Source organism: Cygnus olor, chromosome 2 (assembly GCF_009769625.2).
Source record: "Cygnus olor isolate bCygOlo1 chromosome 2, bCygOlo1.pri.v2, whole genome shotgun sequence".
Lineage (NCBI taxonomy): Eukaryota > Metazoa > Chordata > Aves > Anseriformes > Anatidae > Cygnus > Cygnus olor.
Window position 1 is genome coordinate 63094335 of NC_049170.1, and position 13674 is coordinate 63108008.

The following is a 13674-nucleotide window of genomic DNA, read 5'->3' on the forward strand; positions in this document are numbered from 1 at the left end:
ATTCACAGTGAAGTGTTGAAAGTTCTGGAGCCAAGGTAGAGCCAAGGGATGCATAGCAAATGTCACAGCAGTAGGGAAGGAGAAACGTTTTCATGGATGCTGAGGCATGGTTTTTAAAGTATCGTATGGAGGACCTCCCTGCAATTGAATTCCTGATACTCAGCATATATAGCTTAGAAGAATGCAGTTGATTCCACTGGGACTTGAATTATTAGTTTAGCTAGTGGTTATGAGCCAGCAAAGCTGACCATTAAGCCAATATCTGCACCACCACATCTTTTTAAGGGGTAGGTCCTTTGTCATTGTTTTTTTACCAACTATTTGAACTTGGTTGGCCACCCAGAATTGCTTTGGGTGGTTTGTAAGGCATGGCAAGACAATGTGAGAGAGAGCTGGACTTTTGTTCTCCTGGTGATCTAAGTTATGTGATGGAAGTCTTCACCCCACATAAAGCATCAGAATTGTTGTTACAGATAGGGGTATGGCTCAGATTTGCCTATAAGCGGTGCATGGATGTGGAACAGTTCCTTTTAGGGCTACTAAGCATCCTCAACTGATTTCATGTGTTAGTCCTAAAAGAAAAATTAAGCCTTTGCAAAAGGATGCACGTTCACTAAAAGAAAGGTTGGTTGTACAAGCGCAGATTAGTTCATGGTAAATAATTTACAACAAAGATATGTTTAGATTGTGTCTAACTGAACAACAGCAATTATTTCTTAACTTTTTCTTTAATAGTCATTTTCACATTAAGATTTGTAAAATCTCAAGGGTAATCCAATGGATTTTGCTGTGTGCTTCTTCTGTTCACTTATTTCTTGGAGGGAACTGGAAGCCTTTTCTTTTAAGCTGTTCTACTTTTATCAAGACTTATTGAAAAAGGAAGGGATTACAAATTGGAACACAGGGACAAACTTCAGTGATCCCAGCTGTCAAGACTTGGCGGTTTGAGAGCTAAACTATTGGCCTAGTATAGTACTTAGTGACTTGTATGTGCTTATAGTGCCCATTCACTACCTTGAAACTGATGCCTATTTAACATCAGACCTGAGAAATGATAAGCTGGGAGACTAGCAGCCACTTGTAAAAGAACTTGTTAGTTAGCTTCCACCAGAACTAAACAGAGGAAGGTATTCAAACACAGAAAGATAAGTAAAGTGATTTTGTACAGTTTTTTGTAAAGAGCTCATGTTTATGTATCATAATGGTCACTTATTTAAAATAATTTATTTGGAAAGAAGCTGAGGAATAGGAGAAACTTGTAGAACCACAGAATGTTCTGCAACTTTGATTTCAAAGCGCTTGCAGAATTGAAGCCAAGTGCAAGGTCCTGCATCTGGGTCAGGGCAATCCCAAGCACACACAGAGGCTGGGCAGAGAATGGATTAAAAACAGTCCTAGGGCTGTTTAAGGACCTGGGGGTATTGGATAATGAGAAGCTCGCCATGAGTTGGCAATGTGCACCTGCAGCCCGGAAAGCCAACCATATCCTGGGCTGTATCAAAAGAAGAGTGGCCAGCAGGTGGAGGGAGGTGATTGTCCTCCTCTGCTCCGCTTTTATGAGACCCCACTTGGAGTGCAACATTCAGCTCTGGGGCCCACAGCACAAGAAGGACATGGAAGTATTAGAACAAGTCCAGGGGAGGGCCATGAAGACGATCAAGAGGTTGGAGAACCTTTCCTATGAAGAGAGGCTGAGAGAGTTGGGGTTGTTCAGCTTGGAGAAGAGAAGGCTCCAGGGAGAACTTACAGCAGCCTTCAAGTACCTAAAAGGGCAGGGTACTCAAAGGTACAGGAAAGATGGGGAGAGACTCTGTCAGAGAGTATGGTGATAGGACAACGGGTAATGGCTTTAAACTAAAAGAGGGTAAATTTAGATGAGATATAAGGAGGGAATTCTTTGCTATGGGGATGGTGAGGCACTGGCACAGGTTGCCCAGAGAAGCTGTGGATGCCCCCTCCCTGGAAGTGTTCAAGTCCAGGTTGTATGGGGCTTTGGGCAACCTGATTTAGTGGGTGGCATCCCTGCCTATGGCAGGGAAATTGGAACTAGATGATTTTTAAGGTCCTTTCCAACCCAAACCATTCTATGATTCTATGATTTCAGGACTTTGGGAAGGATTTGATACTGATGCTACCTTCCCTGTATAGCGTTCTAAACCTTGCTTCACTCTCATGTAGCCCAATTTTTTTATGGATTATGGAATATAAATATTTTGTGCTGCCCCATTCTGCCTGTAAACTGTGCGAATGTCTGTATTTCTTGCAACTATGTCCCAACATGGTACACCAAGCTTTTGTAATGAAACTGGACAATACATATGATTTTTTGCACCAGGCTCGCTGAATTGATTTAGTTTGGCTGCTGTGAACCCCTGAGAAAGATATGGTAAAACCAGTTTAGGCTGCTTTATTTGATAAGTTATTACATTAAGCTAAAGACTGTTTAAATGAGTTTAAGTGTACCTTAAGAGTTTTCAGTGCTTACTTTTTATTCGTGTAGCTGCACTGTGCGCTTTATGATGAGAAGGAGAAGAAAGATTTTTCCAATATAAACATGCCATAAATCATATTTATATTCCCTCACAGTAAAATCTGTACAGATGAATGTGTGCTAGAAGAACAGTGAACTTTTAAAAGTACATATTTTTTCACACCAAAATGGAAGCACATAGCAAATGACACATTACAGATGAATTTGGTCTGGTGACAATAAGCTCTGCTATTTTTGTTGACAATATGGCATCTTTTCAACCACATTCTGTTTCTATTATTGTTTATTTATATTCAGGACAGAGGAAAGTGTTTGACCTCCCATTTGGAAGCTGCCTCTTTCACAGCAACGTGTATGATAATGGGTCCTCATTTATTTATGACAACTGCACAATGTGTACATGCAAGGTAGGCCCATAGTGCTTTAGTATTGTGTGCTGCTGGTTGTCTGGCTTGGCAGTAATTTGTAGGGTTGTGAAACTGTAAACCTAGATACTGTTCTACTTTGGCATCTTGTGTGGTCCTTGAGAGTTAGGCCCGAAGGGCACTTGCAGTTTTGCTAGGAAAGTACAGAAAGCTACTGACTACCTCAGCTGATACATAATATCTGGCTGCGTGATGCAAAATGAAGTTACTCAGATTATGTGACCCTCTTTGAATTTGCATTATGCTGGAATAGGAGTTAACTCAGTACATGGTGAGTTAACACATCGGTGTTGAGTGGCAGTGGTTATTTTAATTGCTCTAGCATGACTGTGATCATATGTACTTCTGCACCTTTTGCACAGAAAATGTAGTGTCACAAAGTTCAGATTTTGCAGGCAAGAAGAGTGCAAGCTGGGCTTTAGTTTAACAGACTGTGAAAGATTCCCTTAATCCATTAATTTTTTTTTATTTTCTCTGAGCTGACTTGTTCAAGGCAGTTTGGGTCTAACTTGGTTGGATGCAATGACTGAGCAAGCAGAAATATTATGATAAGGACACGTAGGAGCAGAAACACCTTGGTGGTGACTTCATGATTTACTTTTGTCCTTTTACCCAGGACTCAACAGTGATATGTAAGAAGAGGTGCTTACTTCCTGGAGAATGCAATAAAAACAAAGACCATTGCTGCAAGGAATGTATCTCCTATATCTTTCCTGAGGAAGAGAAAGTGTGCAAGTTTGGTAATAAAATATTCCAGGTAAAGTTTCAGGTGTGGCTCAAGAATAGATGGCATTGTAACATCTGTACAACATGTTTACTGTAAATTAGTGTTGTGACTTACTTCTTAGCAGAATCCTCACCATCCTGGTTGATGATGGAACAACTCAGAAGCAAAGCACAGCAAAATTTGCCATTTGCTATTTTTTTTTTCTGAGTCTCTGTAAATTTTGTGGGTACACAGCAGTTAAGATTAGTTCCTCCTTGATGTGATGTGGTGTCTCTCTCTCTACACATGGAGATTCAAGCTGCTGTTTACATCTCTTGCTGAAAATGCATTACTAACAAGTAATGCATTTTTAGTAAGAGAGAGTTATGCTCTGCTTTCTCAAGGAAATGCTGGTATTTTTGAGTGTAGATATTTTAAGGTATTTTTGAGTGGTATGTGGGCTCTATCTGCTGAGCCAAAGAGTCTCTCTCTTCCACAGCTGAGCAACAGGAGCTATGCAAAGCTCATGTTGGCTGAAAGTTACTCATCTAGATTTACTACATTTCACAGCTCTGCTAAGGACAGCACCCCTGACATCTCATACTGGGATGTAATAACTGTTACCTACTGCACTCTCACCCAATGTTTCCAAATCACAAGGGATTTCCTGCAAAACACTTCTCACATTGCTGAGACCCTGTATGTTTTTTCAAGTGGTGCAGTTTTTTTTAACGCTGTGTCAGAAAAAGATTCTGTCACCTTATGGGCCATCTGTGAGTTAAGAGACCCTTGAATCAGATCAAATGTTAAATCCCATGTGAATACTTGGTTTGCTCAGCCAGAATTGCTTCCCATTTATTCCATCTTTTGTGTACATAGCTGAAGTGTTTATTCTGGAAATTGCATGCGAACTTATTGTATGCTGAGAATATACTGAATCTGATTGGAACCTTCACACTGGTGCTATTGTGCTTCAGGAACAAATGCCAGCTTCTTAGGCACCCAAATAAAATATTCTGCTACTTGTGAATATTTTATTATATTACTAAGCACTATATAGAGTAAGAAAAAATAGAGTGAGTACATCCATTTCTGGCCTCATGTACAAAAAGGTAAATCCAGTGTAGCTCTGTTGAAGTTAATGGTCTAATACTGATAGAATGGGCACAGGTTCATTGAGAATCTGGGCAGTTTTCCTTTTAGACCAGAGCTATGTCCTCTCCTGTACAAAAAATGTCTGTGAAACAAAAATCAGGGCAGCTACATGCAGTTAGTGGTGATATATTCTGGTACCATAGCAGATGCTTGTAAAGTGGTCATTAGAGGTTCACAAGAATGCATGCTGCCTCAGAAACGCCAGGCAATCTTAGCATGGTGGGGACACAAAGGTTGGGGGAAAGACAGCCTTTAACTGTGCATGCTGAACTGAATAAGTTAGGTTCCTTGGCATTTCAGTTATAGTCTGTTTTTCTCTCTGGTCAGAACATGGTGTTGCGGTGGGCACATAATTGTTCACAGCTGTCTGGTTGGACTGCCTGTTCTCTGTTCCTGTCAGGTCTATCCTCACCCTTCCTTCACAGCAGGACAGTAAACAGGCTCTATGTAGGCTAGCATAAGACTGTAAGTGGGTGAGACAGAATGTTTTAGGAACGACACTTGGCAAATGCAACACTGTGTAGAAATGAGCCAGGGCAATTCCACAAGTAGTCTTTCCCAAGCAAGTGGGGATAAGACCATATTTTGCTCTGCACTTAATACTTCAAGAGCCATAGACTGTCTTACCTGCTATGCTTTTGAGGAGTTCAGCACTGTATCTCTTCTAAACATTTTCAGATGTTTAGCAGATCAAGTGTCTGTGAAAGTGCTGTAAGTGATCTAAATTAGAATTCATTATTCAACCATTCCTGCCCTAAGCCAAAATGATGCTGCATCTGGGAATAAATTCACTATATGCTGACATCTTAATCAAATGCTTTCACGTGCAACAACTTAAAGATGTCACTCAACCCAATGAATCAGGTTTTTCTAATTATGTCAGCTTAAATGAAAATTTGTGATAGGTGTGATCACATCTCAGACACATACTGAAGAGAAAATAATGCAAATGATCAGGACACTGATGGAAAATGCAAATGTGACTTGGTTAGCTTTGGAAAAATGAATTTTTTGACCTGGAGGGCTGAAGGGAACAAAACCCCACTGAATTTGATCTTTGTCTTTAAAACAGCTGGGCGTGGCTAGACACCTCAAAATAATTTAGACTAAACAATGACACAATGCCAACAGGGAAAGCTATCCTTTCTTGTGCAATAATACATTACTGAAATAGCTTCCTGTTGCCACCCCAGCTGATACTATATCATGTTGCCTCTTTCAGGATGGAGAGATGTGGTCCTCTGTGAACTGCACCATCTGTGCTTGTGTGAAAGGCAAGACAGAGTGTCACAAGAAGCAGTGCATTCCAGTCAGCAGCTGTCCTCAAGTGAGTTTTTTAAAAAATGTCTTTCTTCTCTCTTTTTTTTTTTTTTCACCACCATTATCTTTTTCAGTGTTTCTTAGAAGGGTGTGCATTGCAGTGGAGCATGCAGATTGGAAAGGAGGGATCCTTTGGCATGTTAATTTAGGCTGGTGGTTTCCAAGTGTGCTATTGCTACTATGAATAAGGGCTTTTTGCCTCTGTCCTTGCTCTGCAAACTCTGTGCTCCTTTTCTCCTCCTTTCTCTTTCTCTGTCCCAAGTTATCTGCACTGGAACATCTCTTTCAGATATATTTAATAGTTTTGTAGAGTGGTGAGATGACTATGTTAATACATGAAGAGCATGCAGACTGTTAAGGCAATCCACAAGAGGTTGTTGTGCTTGCTTTTCTCAGTGCATGTGAGGCATGATACTTGGTTAGACATGTAAATTAGGCAAGGCAAAGCAAATGATTTCAATCAAACTATGCAGTTTCCTCTGAGATTGCAGCCTAGGTATTTTTTGTTTGAAAATCTGAAGTGAACCCAGAGCGTGGTGTAATTATAACTTAATTGCTTCAAAAATTAGCATTACTTGAAACCTTGAGCTAAAGTCAGCTTTTGTTTCTTGGATTTCCATCGCTGACAAATTACTTTGTTTTAATGGACTAAGCTTTCAGAAGAGGGAGCTCTAAATAGCACCTCATATAGGGGCAGATCTTTGAACAGAGCTGCAGAAGAGAGAGCCAAGTCGTTAGCATTACACCTTCTCAGTGTTTCCTTCTCCATCCTGGAAGCCAGCAGGGAAAATATGAGTCACAGACACCTAGGTATAAAATTTTAAATGACAAACTCTAGTTTGTAAAATTTTATATGTGTGAACTTTTGACAGCCAGAAGCTGTGATAGAATAGAGAGCCTGTACCTTGGTGCTCCTGTTTCTGCTGTGCCAGTGGGCTGCAGGAATTATGTTTGCATCCTCAGAAGACAGGACAGCCTTTTCCTGTCATTCTGACATTCACTGCAGAGGGCAGTTCTGTTAATAGGCCCCATATAAGATGTTGTACAGATCGTCGGAAGTGTGAAAAAAGGAGCTCTTCTTCTGGGAACCTGTTGAGGCCCATGGTAATCAGGCTTGCTCACTTTGAGCCATTCTCAGGATAAGCAGGAGGTGAGAGCTTGGACCCTTCAGGTCTTCTCAAATCCTTTGTAGTTGAACCTGGCACACACTGCATCTCATTTATATTTTCCCCATGCTGATGCATTTCGAACAATTAAGATGCTTCTGAGATGAAATAACTAATTTGGCTTAATGCAATTCTTAAGTGAAATACACCACTTCAGCCTTACCCATCTATATATAAATTTAAGCATTGAGGTGATCAGTTGAAGTGGCTTCTATAAATAAATGAACTGCCTTACTGTTCACGGCCAGTCAGTGAAAATAGTGGTGGATAAAAATTTACTGTCTGCAGTCCTGTGGGACTGTAGCTGACTGATGTACAAACTGACTGATGTGCCAGCTGACTGGCTGTTACGTGATCTGCTCGAAGGTTAATGCAAATTTCTGAACTGCCCTAAACCTCTGAGTTGAGTCCTCAGACGAGGTCCAGCTCCTCAGGGCTGAAAAGACCAGCTTTGTTATCCTGCAGCACCCTTTCCTCTAGCATCTAACCAGTCAGCCTGCTCTCTGTCTTAAAATGGAGTCCATAGCTAGCTGCATGTGAGCCCACCCTCCTCCACAGGTACAAGCAATGTTTCTGCTCTTTCAAGCTACATTGGAAAGACAAGCAGGAGAAGGAATGTAAACTCTAGAGTGAGATTTATTTTCCTATTCCAAGTTGGTACCACCTTCAGTAATTTTAAAGCAAATAATATATGCTAATGGATTTAAATCTTTCACTTTTCATCTGTGCTGCACTTTCTTTGATGAGATATTCTGTCACAAATCTATAAACATTAATTAAACACACCACATTATTCAAGATAAAGATATATTAGTGATTCTGATACTGAAAGTCTGGATATCATACTGCTGTCTCTGAAAACTGTAGTGGTGTGAACTCCATTTTTTTTCTCTCTTCCTGGGATTTCTGGTAGTATGCACTCTCTATTGTCTATTGAAGTCTGCTGTGGAATAAAATGCTGTTTACTGTCCCTTAGGGTGCCAGGCCACATAAAGTTATCTCATTAGAATTGTGTTATGATACACAGTTGAACGTGAAAGTATTGAAGATTCAATAACAACTTAAAATATCGTTCCTTAAGTGCTTTACTATGTAGTCTTAATACACTTTGCATTATGTTTTTTTTTTTTTTATTTTTTTTTCTGTGATGGAATATTATTTAATTTATCAATACAGATTTTAGCCAATTATTTCTAGAAAGGATAAGTTTCAAAGTGGCAGTTGTGCAAAAATTTCCAATACTGTGCAACCATTTGTATTATCCAATCTATTGGTGGCAGGCTGCCATACTTTCAGAGACTGTTTCTGCCATTTCTTTCATTTTCTTTGTAGGGCTAGGCACATTTTTCCATTCCTTTTATTCTTCTCTTTTGGAGCTTCTTTTTTGGAGTTTAATTCTGTATCAGTAATTACAGGAAGTGTCTTTCTTAGCTTCCTTTCATCTGCAGTGAGGGCAATATATCTCTGGCAAATTCAATCCCTCCTGTCATATTTATAGTAAAATCAGTCCTTCTTGAGCTTCTAGTGAGCCCTGTGGCTTGTGGTTCCTGTTTTTGGCTCTTCAACAATTGGCTCCACATTGGTATTCCCTTTCTGTTACCTGGAGCATCAGCCTTCAAGGTGCAGTACATGCTGGCTCCCATCCAGCAATGCTATTAAGCATGTGTACAGTCCTGCTGAAGACCCTCCATATCTGCTTTGAACACATGCTTGAATACTTTGTAGAAAGGGAGTAATCTCAACACTTGGCAAGACTGAATTTCAGAAGTTCTTTAGACTTTTTCTTACCTAATTTGCTATTCACTTGTCCTACCCCTGCTCCAGCCTCCTTCTTTCCTTGTACCATCTCCCTTACAATTATCCATCATTATCATTTTCCTTCTTGCCTCTTCTCCTTATGCGTTTGCATTCTCCACTAATAATACCAGCCTGTGGTAATGGTCACTGGTCACGGACATCTCTTTTTGTACTTCTAAAGGAAAGCCTGGTGAATTTTACACCACATAGTTTTTCTGAGCTCCAAAGCTCTGCAAAAGTTAATAGAATTAAATTCATGGCATGTGAAGACATTTGCAGAGTTTGATTTTGTGGGTAAATTTTGAACCCGTGAACTTAAAGTGAGTTGAAAATTTATTCAGAACACGTTCTCCCATCTTTAGCACAGACAGCATTTAATGTTATACACATCTGTTATTATTACAAGCAAAAAGTTGCTGTTCTTACTCTTGTGCCAAATGAGGCACAAAAAAACAACAGCTGTTGCTATTGCACAACCAAACAACCCCCTCAATTAGTCTTGCCTTAAAAAAAAGAAAAAAGGCAACAAAAACCAACAACAAAAAACAAAGCCTCAGACATAAAATTGAAAACCTCATAAAAAAAAGAAGAAAAATCCCAGAAAATAAATAGACTCAAATGTGGTCTGCTTATAAATATTCATAGGGAAAAATGGGATCACATCACTTAGCCCACTCCTAAGGGAACCCTCAATGCTAACGAACTCTTGCAGCACATGTTAGCAATAATGGGTTTCCTTATTCTACAAGACAAAAACAGGATCTCGGGCCAACATGGTGGCTCAAGTAACCAGCCTCAGCAGGCTGCCTTGGAGATTCCAACTTCACTTGAATTCTTGCCACTTCCAGCTTAGCTGATGATTTCAACTCCTTTATTGAAACAGAGAGGTAAGACCATGGTGTGCAGTGTGTGGCATTCAGCTGCATGTCTTCCATTAGTGCATACAAGTGCTGCCCAGCTCCATAGTTCTGTGCAGTTTTAACAGTTCTTCCTTAGAGGGGGGTTGTCCTAGCAGGTGCTCGATAGGTCTTTTTGTTGCAGCCTGGTCCTCAGTTCTCTTTGCTCTGAGGCCTGGTGGTCACACGAATGTCTAAGCATTGCCTGTATGCCAGTGAAACTCAAATCCAACTCCTTTCTCAAGTCCAGAGATGCCTCAAATTTATTCTCTTCATGTGCAGTTGTACATTCAAGGCCAAGCTTACACTGAACTCCTGTGCCCTCACAACGATGCCCTCAAGCACACTCATCACTGGGAGTTAATTTCTCCCCATGTATAAAATCAAAGCTTGGGAGCGGTGTTGGCAGGAAGCAATGCAGTAAGGCATGTTGTCTATGCCCACTTCCCGCTTTCCACGCAGACCAGCCACCCCTTCCTTGCCTGTCTTCATGAGCTTTTCTCCACAACTGAGTGTGTTTGGAGCAAAGAATATCACAGCTCCATTTGTTCACTCTCTCTGGCCACTCCTTGTTCGCCTGCTTGGTGCGGAACAGGAGCAGTGGTCACACAAAGGGGACTTTCTCTGTGTTCAACTGCTATTGGACTGAAGAGTTGGTGCCGGGGAGCATTGCAGCTCCATATGCTTCTTCCTTCCCCGTACGGGAATGTGGGTGAGCTCCAATATCACCATAAGTTCTGTTATAACCCCTGCCAGTTTTTGCTTGGAAAAACACATCGTTCAGTCTGAAATTTTCCAGGCCTATCCTCTGACTTGATGGTTAGCTTTTGGGAGTGTAAGTAAAATCAGAGAGAACATCTTTTAATTTGAGGAAGACTGAAAAGGAGCATGAATGTATGTACACAGAGGCATGATTCCTACTTCGAGCCAGCCTTGTGTAAGACACAACTATAAATAAAATTGGCCTGTGCACAGTGGTAAATAAAAACTCGAGATTTTTGTCCATGTTACTATGATTAGACTAAATTGTTTGCTTTTAGATTTGCATGTCCTTGGATTTATGCCCATTTGCTTCATCAGGGAACTCAGTCCATGATTGGTAATATGATCTGGTAAGAGGTACCACAAGATTTAGCCATGAAAGAAATCTGGCCAATCTAGGTCTCTACCATTGCCTCCTTCCTTCCTTTATTTCTGTAGGAAGATGGATGATCTCAGGGCATGGGAGAGTGTGGATGTGTGTGGGGTGCAGATTGCCTAAGTGTGGAGGATGTGCATAGGAAATGTTTGTATTTTGGGAAGTGGGGGAAAAGGTAGTGATCTTGGTAAGCAAATGACTAGTCTGCTTTTAGATATCTGTGAATACGAGTCCAAAGTTCTCTCACACTCTCTAAAGAGAAAAGTGGTAACAGAGAATCCTTTTAGTATTTCATTTCTTATAAGACTGCCAGGAAGCTCTTTGAATAGTTCTGTCTTATTTTAGCACCTGATATTTGAAACTGTAACCAGGGCATTGAGTTCAAACACAACTTGAACTATTTTCAAAGGCTTATCCAGCCTTACAACATAACACAGTCATTCCTCCAAAAACTCTTTCATTAAATGAGCCTGTCTTTCTCCCAATTAGGGTAAAATCCTGAACAGAAAAGGATGCTGTCCTATTTGCACTGAAAGTAAGTTCTTTCTTCACATTTTTTAAATTCTTTTTTATTCTTTCAGAGAAAATGAATATCTTAGAAATAAGTTTGCTTTTCTGCCTTCTTTTAGAAGTGGCTAAAGGACAGGTGGCTATTACTGGCTACAGAGTTTGTCTCCTATAAATCTGTGAATTTTAAATAAAATGCCCCAAAAAAGGACTTAATTTCATTTTTCTCCCAAATGACACTATTTGTACTAAATCTGAAGTGTTGCTCTTTGAAGGACATAGTTAGCCTGTAAAATTTGTAGGTAAAAAGCAGTGTGTATAGAGTTATAATTTTTAGGACCGAGTGACTTTTATACTTGTAAATAACAGCCTAGCTATGCAAGAGAGGAGAGAGAGGAAGCATAATCCAAGAGTATATACAATACAAAACTTCTGTGGGTGGTTTGTAAGAGGTTTGTTGTTGTTGTTGTTTTTGTTGTTGTTTGTTTTTTAAAAAAGGCAGTCTGGGGCAGCAATGGAAAGAACAGTAGGAAGCTGGCCTTCTGTCTGTGTAATGTTTAGCACCATTATCACCTTTTTATTCCTTTACTCTTCACTTCAGGAATGATCATTTTACAATCAGCAAAGCACTTATGCAAGCAGTTATCTTTAAGCTTGTTCTATTTAAGTCAACAGGGAGACCTGTCTTCACTGAAGTTATCAGGATACATTTATGTATTTCCTTCAGGACACATTTAAGTATTTTACGAAGTAGGGACAGACTGCTAAAATGGGGCTTTATGATTTATAGGAAAGCTTCTGAAAAAAAGAATAGGTTTTTAAGGACAATGTTTCCTATTCTTTTGTCTAAAGTCAAATTGTTTTTGCTCATCAGCTCAATTGGATTGCACAAATCAGCTCTTGGATTGCACAAATTTTATATACTAAATACTTTTTTTCCATTCTGCTCCTCAATTATTTCTGAATGTATAATTTGTATTAAAATAAATCTAGTTTGCAAGACTTCAGTATCAAAATGAAATGAAATCCAAATATATCATAAGTGCTTGAAATAAAGAATACCAAGCAGAGGGAGAAATGAAAGAGGATTCAACTGACTAGCAGTTGATTTTATGTATGCTTAGTTTCAAGGGTGATGAAATTGTCATAGACCTCTGCTTGAACATGACATCATTAGTATCACGAATTTATTGATCACTGTCTTGCCTCTGTTCTTATGTTTCAGCCCATTTAGCCTTTCTTATGTGTTCTTTTGTAACATGAGTAGTTTACTGTGAGAGTGAGGTAAATAGTGAGGATGGCTCTTCCCTCAAAGCTCCTCTACTGTAAGGGGTTAAAAAGAAGAGAGTAAGATGATTCCTTCAGAAATGCTGCTAGAGAATGACAACTTGTGATAACTTTTTTAAGGGGGAAAGGGGCAAAAACTACATTCATTCAAAGTAAAAACAACTAATCTAGGAACCAGGTAACCTTAGAGTCAGAACTTCTTGATGATATAAGAAGAGAATGGTCATGATTGTAAGACATTTGAAATTAAGGGCAGAGTGTCAACTGCCAGCAGGATATGTGAAATTTGCATACCTGCTATGAATGAAATGGCAGGTGTTTGATCTTACTTAAAGAGCAGTTGTTTTTGCCATGGACAAGTGTGTAAAGAGAGAGAAATCTTAGGGAAAGCATAGGAATTTGGACTCTGATTCAGCAGCCATAAGCACACCTCTCCCATTCACCTGCATGGATCCAGGCTGTGTGAGGAAACAGTAATCCTTCCTGATATTTGGGAATCTAAGTACAGAGAAATAGACATGGCTGTAGTTTCAAGGAGTCTTGACAGTTGGAGGTCTGCAGGCCAACCTCCTGCTCAAAATGGTGTCAGCACTGGATTCAGACCATGATGCTCAGCCAGGTTTTTAGAATTTCCAAGAATGGAGATGCCACAACCTCTCTGGGCATCCTGTTCCAAAGTTTGACCATCTCACAGTAAAATTTTATTCTTTATGTCAAGTTCCTTTTTTCCAAATTACAACCATTGTTGCTTGTCCTTCTGCCATGCAGCTCCACAAGGAGTCTGGC

General features: G+C 39.9%; 1 protein-coding gene across 9 annotated transcripts in view; it reads left to right on the forward strand.

The window, feature by feature from the left end:
* BMPER (BMP binding endothelial regulator) overlaps nt 1-13674 on the forward strand; it is a 155088-nt gene that overhangs the window by 81610 nt on the left and 59804 nt on the right. For 7 of the 9 annotated variants that reach the window (XM_040548855.1, XM_040548847.1, XM_040548848.1 and 4 more), the window contains 4 exons: nt 2789-2898; nt 3533-3673; nt 6000-6104; nt 11584-11629. In XM_040548855.1, coding sequence (XP_040404789.1) covers nt 2789-2898; nt 3533-3673; nt 6000-6104; nt 11584-11629 — 402 coding nt within the window. The remainder of the gene's footprint in view (nt 1-2788; nt 2899-3532; nt 3674-5999; nt 6105-11583; nt 11630-13674) is intronic. The other 2 variants (XM_040548852.1, XM_040548853.1) reach the window with 1 other exon arrangement.